A 17791-nucleotide genomic window follows, 5' to 3' on the forward strand; every position below is an offset into this window, starting at 1 on the left:
CCCCCGCCTCCTCTCAACATCCTTAACTCAGTTTCAATAATACTATTTCTCATTGAATGAACTGAAGAGCTACAGGGCTTCAGGTTTAAAATAACTATAGTGACAATATTTTCAAAACCAAATAGCAGAGACAAGCTATACCAGCCCCATATGGCGTATGGCAGTTTCTCTGTGGACTGGATGGGCACCCACCTGATGCTACGCTTTACTCAAGCTTTTGCTCGTATGGCACGACTAAAATCATGACCAAATGGCATGGACCTATAATCCTGAGATGAAGATTCCTATGCAAGAGGTTCATTCATAAAATGCTTCCAAGGGAAGAGTGATGGAGGGGCGATGAACGAGGGGGTGGGGGGGGCGGGGCTGTGTGTGTGACCCAGACTACATCGGAGCTTCAAGCTGATTATACAGAGAGCTCTGAAGTATCAGTAGTCGCTTCCACAGAAGCAGAGGCAGTGGGCTTGTCATTGTGGCTCCTATCACACAGTGACCAAGCTTTTCCAGCTTTCTGCCGATGAGAACAAAGCTACCCACAGGTAGTAGCCTAAGGGCAGTCCTTTAACTGAAGAATCCACATCGGAAGTAGAAGCATGAGTGTGGACCGTCACAGACAAAGCCAGGGTATTTGTTTGTCTCTGTAGTCCCACAGGGGCCACAAGAGAAAGTGCTTAAAAGGACAGGTAGGGAAACAGCTAGTGCTCTCACCTCACTGTTCTCCCTAGGTCCCTTTTACTATAAAAACAGCATGATAAGCAGAGCTAGCCATTCCTTCCAACAGACTTGTTCAGGTACTGCACTACTGCATACCCCGTGTGCAGAACTATACCGGCCTCAAGCCACAGCGGAGCGTTCACATCCTGGCATTACTGACATAAATGTGCTAAAGACCTTGTACAGAACACAAACTCAACTTGCATGCTCTTAGTCTAAATGATACACGTTTTGTTGGTGAACAAGAACAAACATAGAAAGTAACAGTAAAAGATGACTGCCAAAACCAGAAGCCATGAGCGTGATACAAAACAAGGTATCACCAGGCACGTGCATACATGACTTTGAAAGACATGTATCAAAATTAAAATGTGCCAGGCAGTGGTGGCGCACACCTTTGATCTCAGCACTTGGGAGGCGGAGGCAGGGGGATCTCTGTGAATTTGAGGCCAGCCTGGTCTACAAAGGGAGTTCCAGGACAGCCACAGAGAAACTACACAGAGAAACTCTGCTTTAGAAAAAAACAAAACAAAAACCCAAAATTTAAATGCATTAATAACCAGTAGGGGTGGGAGTGGGCAAGGGATACAGAAAGACAGTAAGGAAAGGGAACAGTGAGAACAAGTTATAGTAATATAACATTTGTGTATGGAAAGGCTATAATAAAACCCATCACTATGTATTACCCTAAAAAACAAAACAACAAAAAACAACTCCTAGAAATATAGTCCCTAATGATGTCATGTTTACATAATCAAATGGTATATGAATCAGCCATCTAAGGTTATAAATAGTCTCTTTCAATAACGTGCATTTTTCAAATACTGTTTACTGTAAGCAGGAGGTTTTCATCTGGAAATCTTAAAAACGGGCAGACAAAGTTTTTATGTTTATATTCATGCTGGATTGATGAATGTTTGCAGATGACTTTAGCTTCTGCACACCTACACACACACACATACACAGACTAGTGAGACTTCTTGTTAAATCTTCAAGCAGAAATCCAGAGACAAAACGGTCACACGACAGATCACTTTTTATTAGAGTTAATAACAAATGAGTCCTCGTGATGTCAATTAGTTCTTGAAAAATACTCAGGCACATGAGACTATGCTATACATCAGGACAACAACTGAGGACGAGATGTCTATCAAAAAATGAGTGGTTCTGGTTATGTACAGCCAAGAATTTGACATTCTTTCTAGAAAAAAAAGGTTAATATGTCATTAACCACTTTTACATAATGAATTTTACCTGCCAAGTTTTCTCAATCGCCCAGAAATGTCTGATTCCACTCAAAAAAGCCTCACCATTTGGAAAATCCATGGCTGGTTTCATGGGGTACACTACACCGTATTTCCCATTTAACAATACAGCTGGTAAATCCAGCTGCCCAATTGTGCTGTTAGTGAGTGCGGAACACACAGCAAAACAATCTGCCTGCTGACCTCCGGCTCAAGTTCAAACTATGTCATTCTGTCAATACCATCTACCTTGATTAGGCTGGGCTTATACACAACAGGTTATGATCCCAGAGGGATGAAAAGCTTTCCCAAATTAAAAGCAGAATTTAAAAAGGAAATACTCATACATTCCTATGTAGTTTCTATTTGATATCCTCAAGGCTGGCTCATGAACTCAAGCTCATGTTGATTGAAAGTGAATGTTTCTTTCTGGGTGTAGCCATCTTACAAATTTAATGGCAGGAGGAAAATAATAAAATATGTTCTGTGCTTCAATTGGGCTTTTTTTTTTTTTTTTAACATGGCACTTCAAAGGTGGCAATGCCAAGAAAATCTTAATCCACAAGGAGAGACATAAAGTGTTCCTCTGGAGACGGCAGGCCCCAGGAGACCAGTGCGTTGGTACCGGATACCCTCTTCAGCATACCAAGACTGTCTTTCGTCTTGACTCACTGTGAGTCTTTCCTCATGCTTCATGTTCTTTGGGTAAAACATATACTGAATTCACTTCAATTTTACCCTCAGCCAAAAAGAGCTATGCGCATAGCTAGGCAATAAAATGTTGGTTAGGCATGAAATGTCGACTGATGCACATGGATGATGGAATAAAGAACACACCCACACAGAGAAGCGCAGGAGAGAGGTGTGCCCTTCTGATTTGTGTTTTCAGTAGCGGGCAACAGATTTTCTCCAAAGGGTCAGAACCATACACGACCCCGGTCTAGACAACCATGAACAAGCATATGTGGCCTGAGTCTTGTCAGTTGCAAGAAGATACGTGAAACATGTGGGTCTCCCTGAATGCATTTTTCAAGTGATGGGAATAGGCTGTCATCAACAAAATGCATAAGGTAGCTAAGAGCCATGGGAGCAAGAGATTCCACCTCTCCCATCCTTCTACATCCAACACATAAATGCTGAACCCCAAGAGCCCCAGTGCCTTTCTGCTCCCAGCCAGCAGTTGCCCAACCACAATCAACAACTCTATCACTGTTCCATGATGCTTCATCTATTTGAGGCTACAAAGCACCTCCTACCTCGGGTTGACTCCCTATCACATTCAAGCGCTTCATCTGCTTCTGGTTGCCTCTTTAATACTCAGTTTTGCAAAAGCAATCTGCTTCTGCATCCTGAGCAATTGATCACTACTTGACCCTGCAATGCTGGCCCTTGGCCTCACCACTGTAATGAACCTCTACTCTGAAATTTGATAAGGACTTCTCCCAACCAATTAACATTACGCCAAATCTCACGGCATGATGACAAGGCTCTCTTTCTGTGCATACTATGGCTTTCCACCTGTGAATGAATCTCCTGGAGGCTCTTCACTGTGGCTACCATCTTCCTGTTGTCCCAGTCACCACCTATGCATTCTTCCGGCATTCCCTCTGTTTCCCTGGTTCTGAAGGTGGAAGTGGTTACTACCTGCAATGGTTCTTTCTCTATCACTGTGATAAAATCTCATGACAAAACCAAATTAAGGAAGATTTAATTGGTTTGAAAGTTCACAGTGGCAGGGAAAGTGTGGGATTCTGGCAGGAGCAGGAAGATTTACATTTTCAGAGACATACAGTTAAAGAGAGAAACAAAACAGGAAGCTATAGTGCCTGAAAACCCACCCACTGTGACATATTTCCTCTAGCAAGACTTCAGCTCCTAAAGGTTCCACAACCTCTCCAAGCAGCTCCACCACCTGGGGACCAAGTGTTCAAATATATGAAATTATTAAGGTTTCTATTTTTTGTTTGTTTCTTGTTTTTTGTTTTGTTTTGTTTTGTTTTCAAGACATGGTTTCTCTATGTACCCTTGGCTGTCCTGGACTCCCTTAGTAGACCAGGCAAGCCTCAAACTCACAGAGATCCGCCTGCCTTTGCCTCCCTGAGGGCTTGGATTACAGGCATGCACCACTGTGTCCAGCTATGATGGTTTCTTATCAATCAATTGCATCACACTACCTTTTCATCCCATAGTTTAAATTCCAGGTTCTGTAACACTTTTCAAATCTCTGTTTCTATCCCTACCCCCTATTATTCATGCCAAGCTTACAGTTTCAGTGTTCACTGCCAATCTTCATATGAAATCTGCCAGTATTTCAAAGTAAAGACACGTAGAGCCCAAACAATCACTATAGCCTTACTCAGCCTCTCTTGCAGTATGTCCCTTGACTTGTCTCATGATGATTCCTTTTCTTTCAGCCACCAGGCTCAAGCCCTGATACCATTGCTGCTACTTCCACCTGCATCCATTAACATACTAGCCGTCAATTTTATTTCCGTGATGCTTCAAGCATGGTGGTAATAATCACAAAATTCACAATCAAAGGTCCATCCAGAGAAACACCATGGTAAGGATGAGGATGGAGCATACACAGACACCCAGTCAATCAGTGGGAGGAGCTGGGCGCTGGGCTGGATGGTAGCTTCTCAGATATTCATTATGTTATTGAAATTAATTAATTAAGATCTTGTAGGGATGAGTGGAGACATTGTGTCATGACAGAGGAATATTATTCAATTATGTGTGTGCTGAAATGTATATTGTTTCTGTATACTATGTGTGCCCATGTGTGTATGACCTAAGTATGGGGAGTGCACATGATTATGGAGGCCAGAGGTTGACATTGTGGGTCTTCATTATGGTTCCTCTATCTATCTATCTATCTATCTATCTATCTATCTATCTATCTATCTATCTATCTATCTATCATCTATCACCTATCTATCTATCTATCTATCTATCTATCTATCTATCTATCTATCATCTATCTTGAGGTAGGGTCTCTTTGATGTCCCTGGATGTCACAGATGGGTTAGACTTGCTGATTAGAGATCTTCAGATTCCCACTCATCTCTCCCTGCCACCTCTCCCACACTACATTTGAAGACGTGTGCTCAGTGCCCAGCTTTTTACGTGGGTGGTGGGGATCTGGACCCAGGTCCTCAGGCTTGGACAACAACCATCTCCTGAGCCATCTTCTCATCTCCATAAGACTTTTTGAAGAGATTAGAAAGAAATAAGACATGTCACATTTCTTCCCTACTCTGCATCTTAATCCCCAGTGAGAAAGGTATTAATCATACCTGTGTGCGGTTGAATGCCACTCTTGCAAAGACAGCTTGAGACACGCTGGCCCTCTTCAGCTCATCTCTAACTTGCTGGTAGATATCAGGAGAGACTTCCACAGAGGAGTTGGTTGGCTCTGGCTTAACTGCTCTGGGGATAGGTGGATGGTTCAAGAACTGCTGGTTGATGGCTTGAGGATGCTGGTGAGCCAGGAGCCGGCTAACGGCAATCTGTTGGTTTATCAGATGGGCCATGGCTATTTGCTGCCTGACAAGCTGTGGACTGAGCTGGGGTGAGAGCAGACCAGGGCTCATGATGGGCTGTAAGGCGGGCACTTGGTTTCGGATTGGAGTACTGTGGTGGATTTGGCTATGAGGAGACTGTTCGTTGGTTTTGCCCAGGGATGCCAGCTGGTTCATATTTGGTAAATGCATTGAACGCTGGCCCAGAACACAATAGTCTGAAAGGTTTTCCCGCTCCACTCTCTCCACTGTTAAGAGATAAAAAGAAAAATCCACAATTATTTGCATGTTTATAATCTATTGCTACCATACAGAGTGCTGGATTGTTATATTTCTGGCACACTAAGGATGCTAATATTGTTCATACAAGTCTGAAAAACCCCAAAGAAAAAGTGAGTTATTCTTACCTTAAAAAGGTTGACCAGTGGTTCTCAACCTGTGGGTCACCACCCTTTTGGCAAACCTCAATCTCCAAAAGTATTTACATTACAATTCATAACAGCAGCAAAATTACAGTTATGAAGTAGCAACAAAAATAATTTCATGGTTGGGGGTCATCACAACATGAGGAACTGTATTAAAGAGTTGTAGCATTAGGAAGGTTGAGAACCACTGGGTTATAATAATAATAGCTTTTTTTCATAAAAGATGTTAAAGTGAAACTATTTGCCGCTTCAACTTGTTTAAATTTGTAAAAAGTAAGCATTTCCTAGACTAGCCAGGACAAAAACCCACCAGCCAGTACCACCTCCAACACCTCAGACATTTCTAAGCCCTGAGATCTCCCTCCATCAACAGCCTTAGAAATAAAACACCAACCCCTCTCATCCTCCACAGACTGTGGCTAAGAGCACAATCCATAGTTACCAAGAAAATGGCAACATCTCCTGCCGAACTGCTTGCTCCCTTCTAATTCTGCGTTGGGAATGCACCAGGGAGAGAGCTTAACGACAGAGTGGCTTGCCACATGAAAGGTAAAGCCGGCTCTGGTAGCCAATGCCACAGCAAGGATGGACTTGTTCATGACAAGGCCTACCACGTATCCATTGTCTCCTCGGTTCCTATCTTCTTTGGAAAATGGGTATTTCAGTAATACCAAGATTACTTACATCACCCTCACTGGTCCTTAAATAAGATTCTTTCCTGCTGCAGGTTATCTGTCTACTTATTGCAAATTACTGAAGATTTAAAGAATAATCTTGAAGGAGCGAACAAAGAGAATTCTCCACAGATGGAGGAGTCAGTGCAAAGGATCAGTCTTCAGCAAAGGGGGTGGAGGTGGGGGCGGGGAGGAGATCGAGGCCTTACCTAAGCTCCGTGAGACTGGAGAGGAGGCTCTGCAGTTAAGAGCACTGGTACTCTTCCAGCAGACCTGGGTTCAATTCCTAGCAGTACTGTACTCTATTGCCTATAATAAAGTTTTATCTGAAGAAAACAGCCAAGGCAGAAACAACTCAGTCATTGCTAATTTTCAGTGTTTATAGGAATCATCTTGAAAATGTGTTTGGAAACAAATTCCCATGCAGCCTTAAGAATGAAGCCTTACTTCTTGTGATTTCAAATATTAGGTAGAAGTATGCTCAGATCTTTAAAGAAGCTGGGTATGTGGCACAGAGAAAGGAGATCATTGTCAAGGCTACCCTGATCTACAGAGCAAGTTCCAAGACAGCTTTCCCATCCCCCAAAACAGTAAAGATAATAGACACTGTTTGTGCTGGTTACATACTAGAAATCAAAACTATTTACCTGTAGGAAAAAAACATTTTTTTTAAGATTTATTTTCATCATCTTTAATTTTGTGTATGTATGTGGGTGCCTATGAGCTTAAAGTGCATGGAGAAGTCAGAGGCATCCTGTCCAGTTGAGCTGGAGTCACAAGCAGTCATGAGCTGCCTGATGTGGATGCTGGGGACAGAAACTCGGACCTCCGCAAGAGCAGGTGTCAAACATTGAGCCGTCTCTCTAACCTCAGGAAAAAACTTTTAAATAACTTGCTTCTCTCATTAAAGCAACATCTGTAGTTTGATATACAATTTATGCTGAAAGAAGGTAGTATAAAAAGTAAGTAAAAGAATACAGAAGCTCCAAGGATTTAGACGGAAATGGCAAGTGCTGGGAGGTGAGAGACACATGAGAAATCTGAATAAAGTCAACCAACTGTAAAAGAGGAAAAAAGTGGGTATTTTTTTTCCAAATTAGTACTTTACATAATGTGATTTTTAAGAATATATGCAAAAGTAAATGTATACGTCAAAATGTTTTTCCATGTTATTCCCTGTCTGCATGTTTCCAGAGCTCCTTTGAGGAAATATGTGTCCAGCCTGTCTCAGGACCATATTTACACACATACAGTATTTATTTCTTAAGAATCAAACTTTTGTTCAACTTTCCTATGAACTTCCACAAAAGTCAGAAGTTTACTTCAAACTTCTTTAACTTCTAACTTAATTTTTGGATGTAATTCATTTAGTTTACATGCCATCTTTCATATATAAGGTTCAAGGTAGACAAATTGTTTTAATCTTCTCTAAAGGCATGCATTTTCCAATCATTGTATTAATTAAACTTTAAAGTATACAGCCTTAAATCCAAACCAAGCAAATGGCTATGAGCCTTCAGATAAGGTAATCCAATAGGGTTTCCCCCAACAGGGATTACTATTGTAATTTCTTTATTGAAAGAAGATGTAAGGAGACCATGGAGTATTGCCAGCGGACTTCACAGACACAAATGCTTGATCTCAGGTAAACATTTGATTCATTGGTTTGTTTGTGCTTGCTTTTAATTCAAAGTCATGACTGACTCTATTTTTAAATTGTTTCTAACTAATTCAAGGGCAAACTTTTATCCCCATTTTTCCTACTGAAAACAGAGAATCACCCTCCTGTAGAATGTATTCTTTGACCAACAGCTCATTATCCAAACTTTCAGTATTTTTCTTTTTCAAAGACTTCCTACACTTGAATGAGTTTACTTTTCTGGGATATATCTAAATGACATCATTAATTTAAAAAAAAATTACAGATCTAGTCATAATTATGCATGTAAATAAATGTATATGTAAGAGATCAAGAAAACACAGGAATTTGTGTGGTGAGTCAAAATAATAATCTGTCCACATTGCTTTAAGTTTACACATAATCACTCCTATGTTTATAAAGGGCCAGATCTGCAGCTGAGCGTGGTGGTGCACTTGGGAGGCAGAGGCAGGCAGATCTCTGAGTTAGAGGCTAGCCTGGTCTACAGACTGAGTTTTAGGACAGTCAGGCCTACACAGGGAACAAACAAACAAACAAAGAATTCCCAGATCCTTATGTGAATGGCTGCATCTTAGAAATGTGACAGTTACTGATCCAGTGAACCTAAGGAATGGTTGCATGCATCAATGCTGGCTATACCTAACAGGGGAGGGGCCTCTGCAGAGATGCTAGACAAGGAGGAGGTCTGCCCAAGGGGCAGCCAGGAGTTTTCCTTGTCTTTTCTTCTGACATTTATGAATAATACTTTTACCTAATGTCTCCTACTTTTTGCATGTTGGCCACTAGCACTGCATCCTTTTGTTGCTCCCTGTTCACTTCAAGTTTGTCTTAAACTAAGTGAAGACCACTGTTTCAGCTATGAGGGCTCAGTGAGTCGTTGTGATGCTCACCAGAAGAGCAGAACCCTGAAGAAAGGGAAGACAGCAGGCAGCGTCGCCTCTGATGGTGACTGCACTCACAACAGAGACATTCAAACACAAATGCACCTAAGATTTGAAATCAGAGCTACAGGAGCATTCACAGTGAGCAAGAGGCAGGGTGGAGCCCAAGTACTGAAGGTAATAAGTGTTGGAGGGTAAACTGCCTGGACGACCTGGCATGACCAGACTTGAGGAACTGCCACGTAAGGGGCCAAAAAACGGCTGTGCCTCCTTGCTGCCAGCCTTTCATCACTTCCACAGCTCCAAGGGAGGTCACAGCCAGCATTCTAGCTTAGGAGTCAGGCCTGAGGTCTGACCTGAGTTTCTGAGGAGCTCAGAGATCCCAGGGGAGAACTGCATAGCATGGGCCAGTGATACCTAACTCATTTAGCGGTGTTACATAACTCACGGGTCACAGAGGCCGCACAGAGTACTCAGGATTGATTTCTACCTAAGCGCACAGGAAGACACAAGTTTCTAGAGTTCACCCACATTAAGAGCAAAAGACATTTGCCTCCCAATAATCACCTTATTCCAAGCAACTGTACAAGATAGCCAGAAAACAGCCAGAAACTGACCATCTCCTGCTCCTCCGTCACCTCCTCTTCCTCCTCGTCTTTTTTGAAGAACTGATTGAGCCTTGTGTTTAAAAGCTATATTCCACATTTATCTATCTATCTATCTATCTATCTATCTATCTATCTATCTATCCATTCATTCATTATTTATTTATTTATTTTGGTTTTCACAAGACAGGGTTTCTCTGTGTAGCCTTGGCTGTCCTGGAACTAGCTCTGTAGACCAGGCTGGCCTCGAACTCAGAGATCCGCCTACCTTTGCCTCCTGAGTGCTGGGATAAAAGGGTTGAGACTCGACTTTTAATTGGCTGGGTGATGTCAACAAATAGTTTTCTGGCTATATGATACAGCTTCTTGGAATAAAGTAACAACAGAATAGATTTGTAATAAAGATATGTAAATATACATTAGATTATTAGAAAATATTTAAGTACATCTTATACATAGAAAATATGTTTATATACATACATATATATGTGTGGAAAGGGGGAATGGAGAGAGCGAGTGCTTATATACCAATATTCAGGCACCTGAACAACTTTATTGAAATTTTAAAATCTTTCCAGATGTTGGGCTTGCAGTGTGGTATAATGGTTACAAGCAGAGACTTCAAAGCCACAGGCCATATTTGAATCACAGTACTTTGGCAGGTGGGCGACTACTTCCCAATGCCTTAGCTCTTCATATCTAAAACAACTGTCTCCTGCCATGAAGGGCGGTGATGAAGACTGTATGAGCTAACGCCTCTCCACATGTACACCCATTCACACATGAACACACAGTTCAGGTCTGTGGGGTAGCAGATATTCCAAGTGAGAGCCTTTGGTACATGTGGCATATTGGAAAATTTAGAAACGGTAATGGGTACTGAATCAGATTCTCTCAGGGTTCTTTTGAGTGTCAAGATGCTAATGATTTGTAAGTAGCCTAGGCTTGAGAATCGATAAGCCACGTCACCTCTGCTTTGAAGTGTTTTTGTATGACTATGAGATGGTGACGCCATATAATCTGTGCTTGAATTTGCTGTTGCTACCTCCTGCAGTCATGCTGAATCCAATCACTGGATTCTGTTCTTTTCTAATCCCTAATAGAAAAGCTATCATTTTACTGAACTTGAATTATATTTTAAATATATGTAAGCATTCAAATTTTTCCCTAGAATTCTATTTTCATTGATAAGTACATTATGAAGAAATGCTGAATGATCCTGGTGTTTAAAAGCTATATTCAAGAAGAATATACTAAATAATATTTTTAATTTAAATTTATTTTTTTATTAATTGCAGTTTACTCACTTTGTATCCCAACTGTTGCCCCCTCTCTCATCCCCTCCCAATCTCACCCTCCCTTCCTCATCTCCTCCCATAATACTCTCCAAGTCCAGGGATAAAGGAGGTTAAATAATATATTTTTATTAGCCGGGATACTTTAACAAATACAAGATTTCATAGACCTAATTATTTTTTATTTTTTTAAAACTTATTTATGTATATGAGTATTTTGCCTGTGTGTATCTCTGTGTACCTCATGCATGCCTGATGTCTGCAGAGGCCAGAAGACGACTTTGGATGCCCTGGAACTACACTTACAGACCATTGTTAATTACCATATGAGTGCTGGGAATCGAACCTGGGTCCTCTAGAACAGCCAATGATCCTAACCTCTGAGTCATTTCTCCAGCCCAGTATGTTATTCTTAGCTTAAGAAAAACTTCATCTCAAAATTCTAGAAGTAAAATCTAGAAGTCCAATATCATTATTAAGATTTTTGTTAAATTAATATAAATTTCAGAAAATATTTATACTTATGATTAACAGATAAAACTTCACATTCTACATTTTTTAACATTAGGGCATTCTAACCAATGTCTTCTATCTCCCAAAAGATTACCTAAACAACATATTTCTTTCTTTTGTTTTCATTAACTCTGTCATACCATATCAATTTTGAAAATTAATCCCTTCAGTTTAAAATAATCTACTTATCAAATGGAGTCCTGTGCCCCATGACACATGCAGGAATACATTACTACTCAGTGTCTCCAAATGAGGCTTAAAAGTTCCTCTGCTGGGCTGGGAGTGGTGGTGGTGCACCACCCTCCAGGAAGGTGGAACAGGAAGAGCGGAAGTCCAAGGCTATGCTCAGCTGTATGGCAATGCCAGCCCGTGCAGCCAGAGACCCTACCTCCTAACACCAGAGCCCATCTTCAAACCTTTGAATCAGAAGGGGGAAACACAGATGCTAGATGAAATGGTAAAATCCCACAACTGTCGTTACCTAACTCAGAAGGCTGCAAGAAGGCTAAGTGGGGAACGGTCCCTGCCACCAAGCCTGACAACTTGAGTTCAATTGCCTGGGTCCACTGTCCCCTGACTTCCACATGCACGCCCATGCACACAAAGATAAATGTAAACCTTTAAAACAATGATATTCTAACCAAAATCTTGGTGGCAGGTACTGTTACTCACTTAGCCTTCTTGCCAGCCTTATAAGTTTGGTATGGAGTGCAGCTGCACCAGGCCACAGAGGAGGACAATGCAGCCAGTCCTGATGCCACCTGATAGGCTAGGGTCAGATGGAAGGGGAGGAGGACCTCCCCTATCAGTGGACTGAAGGAGGGGCATGGGAGGAGAAGAGGGAGGGAGAATGGGATTGGGAGGGGATGAGGAAGGGGGCTACAGCTTGAATACAAAGTGAAAAAAAAAATGTAATAATAAAATAAAAAGAAAAAAGAAAAATAAATACTTAAACATAAAAATTAAAATAATAAGTAAGATTCATAGAAATGCAATACAAGTACATGTGAATTTCCAATTTTCACATGAAAAACAATAACTCTGCTTTACTTGTATATATGCTATATTTGTATCTACCAACAGATGGAAGGATGGCACCCTGCAGAATTCCTTAAAGTAGTTGCTCAATGGCTTGCTTTTTTTTTCTTTTTTAATGGCCTAGTAGGGAAATTAAAGATGTTCTAAAGACCTACACCTGCAATCACAGAACTCAGCAGGCTGAGGCAGGAGGATTACTGTGAATCTGAGGTCCAAACTTGAGCAGTGTTTATTGCAGACAGACCTAACTCAGTTGCTTTGTGAAATCGCCTCTGGAATCTGTCCATAGTTACAATGGGTGAAGAGCAGTGAACTGGGTAAAAGGCTTTGTGCTGGGAAACTTCCAGAATCTCTGGCCTATGGATTTTTCTTTAAGCCATTAAGATGCTTATGCAAATGTGAATAGATTAGCATGAGTGAGTGCTAATGGATTCCTTAATAAGATAACACTCTAGTATTCCCCAGAACCTCATTTGGAAACCCTGGGTAAAAGAATATAAGGGGGAAAAAAAACAAACCAAACAGACAAGCAGAACTTCTCAATGCTTCTTTAAACCCTCAGGAGCTCTCTGCAGTTGATTCTAAATAGGTAAGACAGACATGGCTTTGTCTTGGGCACCCCTGGCAGGAGTGCTGCCAACCAAACCAGTAATTTCAGATTGCTACCCAAAGCCGGAGTATAAAACAGAGACAACCCAAGCATGATTACCTGGGGTTTCCAAACCTTTGCACCAAGCTCCCCGCTGCTGCATCACCCTGAGCCCCAATAGCAATATTATGGATAAGGATCTTGTTAAAATCAGAACTTTGAAAACCTGTTCAAGGTCAAATAGCTGTCCAGATATAGAAAATATTCCACATAATTAGAGCTATTGGTTCTAGCATTATAAGTACATTTTTTTTAAAAAAAAAAATCATGTAGTCAATAAAAACTAGTTAAAAAAAAAAATTGTTGTGTTGGGTTTTCCCCACCACATTCTTTGCTTAACTTGACGTGATGGGCTCATTCCCTGCAGGTTTCACAAGTGTTTTTCACGGATTTCACTTTTCTTTCTAATTATTAAAATGATGAGCTTGGAGAGGAGCAAGCTGTGCATGTGGAGGTCAGAGGACAACCTCGAGGACTCAGCTCTCTCTCCTGTGGATGGTGGAGACTAACCTCAGGTCGCCAGGCTTGGCAGTAGCTGCCCGCAATTAACGAGCCATCTTGCTGGCCCCTTAATCGATTTCCTTTAAAAACCAGATGCAGTGGGCACAGAAAGGTTGTTATCTGTAAAGCCAATGCAACTCTTGGAAAGGGTGCCACAGGCCTGCCACCTACATTACGGCTGTGGCATAACCCAGGTTAATCCCCACAACTGAGGGACCCAGAGAGAAACAGCTCCAGCTCATGAGGAAGCTAAGGCTCAGCAAACCCAGAAGCAGAAGGGTGAGTGGAACTGAAAAGAGGTATTTCCAGGCTCCTCGTGCCTGTGGTCTGTTGCCACAGCTGTAAGCTGCAGGTTGGCACAGTCATTACTAGTACTGGGGTCAGGATCAGGACTGGTCGACTTCCTTCTGCAGATCCTGCTTCTGGCAGCGTATTCATGGGTGCACACAATGCTCGTGACAAGTATTTGCACAGGTGACTTGGTAGGCAAGTGAGTCCTGTGAGTAGTGAGGGTCCTGTCTGATGTCTCCACAACATGCTGTGCAAAATCCTTCTGAGGTGACACATCTTGTAAACGTTGGTCAATTTTAAAAAATGGTGATAGCTGGTTGTGGTGGTGCATACCTTTAATCCCAGCACTAAGAGAGGAAGAGGCAGTCAGACTGCTGTGAGTTCAAGGCCAGCCTGGTCTACAAAAGTTGTCCCAGACAGCACCAAGGCTACACAGAGAAACCCTGCCCTGTCTTGAAAAGCCAAAAAAAAAAAAAAAAAAAAAAAAAAAAAAAAAAAAAGTGAAACAATAGTTAAATTAGCTAATCACTAATGGTCATTCATATTTTGTTTGTTTCAGTTCAGATAAGAATATTTGTTAGCCAATTATTATTCGCCAAGAATTATGTAAGTCCCTAGATATACAATATGAAATAATTTTAACTTAAAAAAACACTCCATTTGTATTTTTTGCCTCATATAAATTAACCACTTGGTATACACAGATGCTTAGAACAGCAGCCTATGACTGAAAGTGTCTCTTTATTTAATAATTAAAAACTCCTTTCAATGTCTACTTTGCGAGTTCACTAACAATTCACCTACTCATTGATAATAAAAAATACACAGTTATAACTACCTTTTTATTTTATTTTCTCTTGCAACCAAAAGAACTTTGTTTCAAACCTAAATGTGATCAACTTGGAATCCCACCTGACCAATGAGGGATGAGAGTGACCTCAGGAGGAAAAAAAGCAAGTACCACTGGTGAATTTTGTATATAGAAGGTGTTTAGTTGAAACAGCCTATAATAAATTAAATGTGCTGTACATACGTGACATGGTAACAAATACAGCAAGGTCCCAAGCAATCAGAGTTAATTCATGTAAGACTGAATTTCATGAAATGGGCAACAGTCAACGATCTTGGCCCCTCAAAATGGCCATTCCACATGCTTATATCCAATATTTATTTCAGCTCCTGTCTCTGAGCTGGGATACACATTAACAACTCCAGTGTTGTATTTTTTTTTTTTTTTTTTTTTTTTGCTGTATTTAGTTCTTAAAAATGTAAACATAACAAAATAAAACAACATCCAATGGGCCGATATTAAATATGCCCATCTATGGAGAATTCCTGATTTATTAGCTCCTAGTCAATAACTGTAAATAAAAAGTCAATTTATAATTTGAAAGCCAGTTTCAGTTAACAGAACACAGAAAGACACAAAGAGGCCTGCATCCATCAGATACAAACCCCACACTATTGAAACAAGAAAAAAAAAAAGAGTCCACAAAATATAATTACAGAAAATATTTAGGAGTCTGAGAGAGCCCAAGGGCAGAGGTGGGTGGGCATGGGGAGCTAAGTCTCTTAGAACTACTAAACCTAGAATTTTTATTTATTTATTTTTTCTTTCTCTAAATTTGTTGTAAAGAATTTGTCTCTGGGTTTGGACTCTGCCTGCAAAGTCTCCGCCTAAAGCAAGACGTTCAGGGCCCACTTGTTAACTCCCAATAAAACAGCCCCATAAGCGAGGAGTACCAGCAGGCCCTGTGATAATACTGTATGACTGGTTTTCTTAGGTGTATTTTCCGCTTATTATCAGCTGCCTCGCCCCATCATATTAAGCTCTATAGAACAGACACATCTACTATAAAGCAACTAGGATACGGAAACCGCTGTTTCTCTGGCAGTGAAAGCGCTGTGGAAAAAGTGAGCACCATCCACTCCACGGCCGCACAGCCCCACTCCCTCCCTGGTGACACCAGGGTCCTGGCTCCAAGCAGTCTGATAGCACTGGTCCTTTCAAATGCCCTCTAAGTGCAGATGAAAACTGCTTATAGGTAATGATGCCTACAGTTTTGCTTTTTATTTTAATCTCGGCTATAATTTTGAAGTTAAGTTCAGCACAAGATGCAAAATAACCCTACACATGAAGAAAATTAACATTATTATTTAGGCAGTCTGCCTCTCCCATTTAGCACTCTATACATGTTAATTCTTTAATTCAACCTATTGAGAAAAGTTAATCATGGAAATAATCATTCCTGATCTATTGTTATCAAAATACCAGTCTCCCTGACTACATGAATCATGAATGTTATAGGCCATTGCTTTTAGGAAAAATAGTAAACTAGCTGGAAAAAAAAAACTTCAAAGTGATCTTTTCCTCTGTGTAAAGAATTCCCAATTTATAGTTAATAAAGTTATAATTACTCTTTTCATAATAGTTGACTATTATTAACTCTTTAGTTCAATAACTAATCAATAGGAAAGGAAAGAATTATTTTAATAGAGCATTAGCTTCCTAAGGATATTAGGTATCTGAATTAAATGAGCAAAATTTTCAACTTTCCTTTTTCACTCACCTGAGCGATTAAGATAATAAATAAGGCTGGCTACAATATAATTCTTGCCAAAACAAAACTAAGTGTGTAAATTCAAGTAAGTTCATCTACATTCAATTCTACAAATTAACACAAAGTTCTTATAATATACGACACCTCGTGCTCGGACTGAGGAGAGCACAAAATGGATGTGTGGCTACGGCCTCTTCCTCTTTGACTGCGATGTTTTTTCAAAGAGCTCTTTTGTCCTAGAAAAAGTATTAGCCAAAATCTGGGACCCGTATTCCAGATAACTCTAGATTAGTGGTTCTCGATCTATGCGTCAGGATCCCTTGGGGAGCAGAATATCAGATATCCTGCATGTCAGATATTTACATTACAATTCATAACAGTGGCAAAATTACAGTTATGAAGTAGAAATGAAACAATTTAATGGTTGGGGGTCACCACAACATGAGGACCACTGCTCTAGATTCATGGGAAGTCCTTTAGGAGTTCAGATCAACTCAAGTTCTTGCAAAAGGCAGAATGAAGGTCAGCATTAGTGGAGCAAGTAGCAAGCTGAAGAACCATCTCCTAAGAGGCAACGGATCTCCAATGTTGGCATTTTACAGAGCACTTTTAGGTAAGAGCTTCCAGCACCTGAGGAGACCAAAGCACTTCCTCGGTGTTGACTTTGAAGATCATATGAGGAATCACCCGGTTAGGCAGCAATCTTGTGTCACTGATTAAGAAAGCCAAACATGTCTCTGATTTTCACATGCTGGTTTGCCCCACAACCACACCAGCCCTCAAAGCAGCTGAACGTGTCCTGATCTGGACAGAGAATCTGTGACTGTACATCTTTCTAGACTATTGCCTCCTACTACCATGGCTGTATTATTTCCGATTCTGTTTCTGTGCAAGACAAATGGAATCTGAAACTAAGAAAACTCTCAAAGAGCACTGCATGAGAGACAGCTGAGCCTGGTTCACTGCAAACCTGAAGCCAAAGCCCTGGCAGCTGAACGCTGCCACTGCCTCATTGATCACCACAAAGGACTGCCCGGCATCTATTTCTGATGTCCTCACTAAGCTCCCCCCCCCATAACTACTGATTCATAGCCATGACCCCTGCCCACTACATCGCCACAGCAGCTCATTCTCAGATCTCTCCCACCGCTACCTCCTCTCTTCCCATCACCCCAGGCACTGCCTGCCCCACGCCCTCCCAGTTTTGAAGCACATG

The 17791-nt window shown here is 41.0% G+C and overlaps 1 protein-coding gene across 4 annotated transcripts in view; it reads right to left on the minus strand.

The window, feature by feature from the left end:
- The window catches only part of Satb2 (SATB homeobox 2), a 175892-nt gene that overhangs the window by 65293 nt on the left and 92808 nt on the right, over nt 1–17791 (minus strand). For all 4 annotated transcript variants that reach the window (XM_021652329.2, XM_060368375.1, XM_021652335.2 and 1 more), the window contains one exon: nt 5258–5730. In XM_021652329.2, the coding sequence (XP_021508004.1) occupies nt 5258–5730 (473 nt within the window). The remainder of the gene's footprint in view (nt 1–5257; nt 5731–17791) is intronic.

This window comes from Meriones unguiculatus, chromosome 15 (genome assembly GCF_030254825.1).
Source record: "Meriones unguiculatus strain TT.TT164.6M chromosome 15, Bangor_MerUng_6.1, whole genome shotgun sequence".
In the NCBI taxonomy this organism is placed as follows: Eukaryota; Metazoa; Chordata; class Mammalia; order Rodentia; family Muridae; genus Meriones; species Meriones unguiculatus.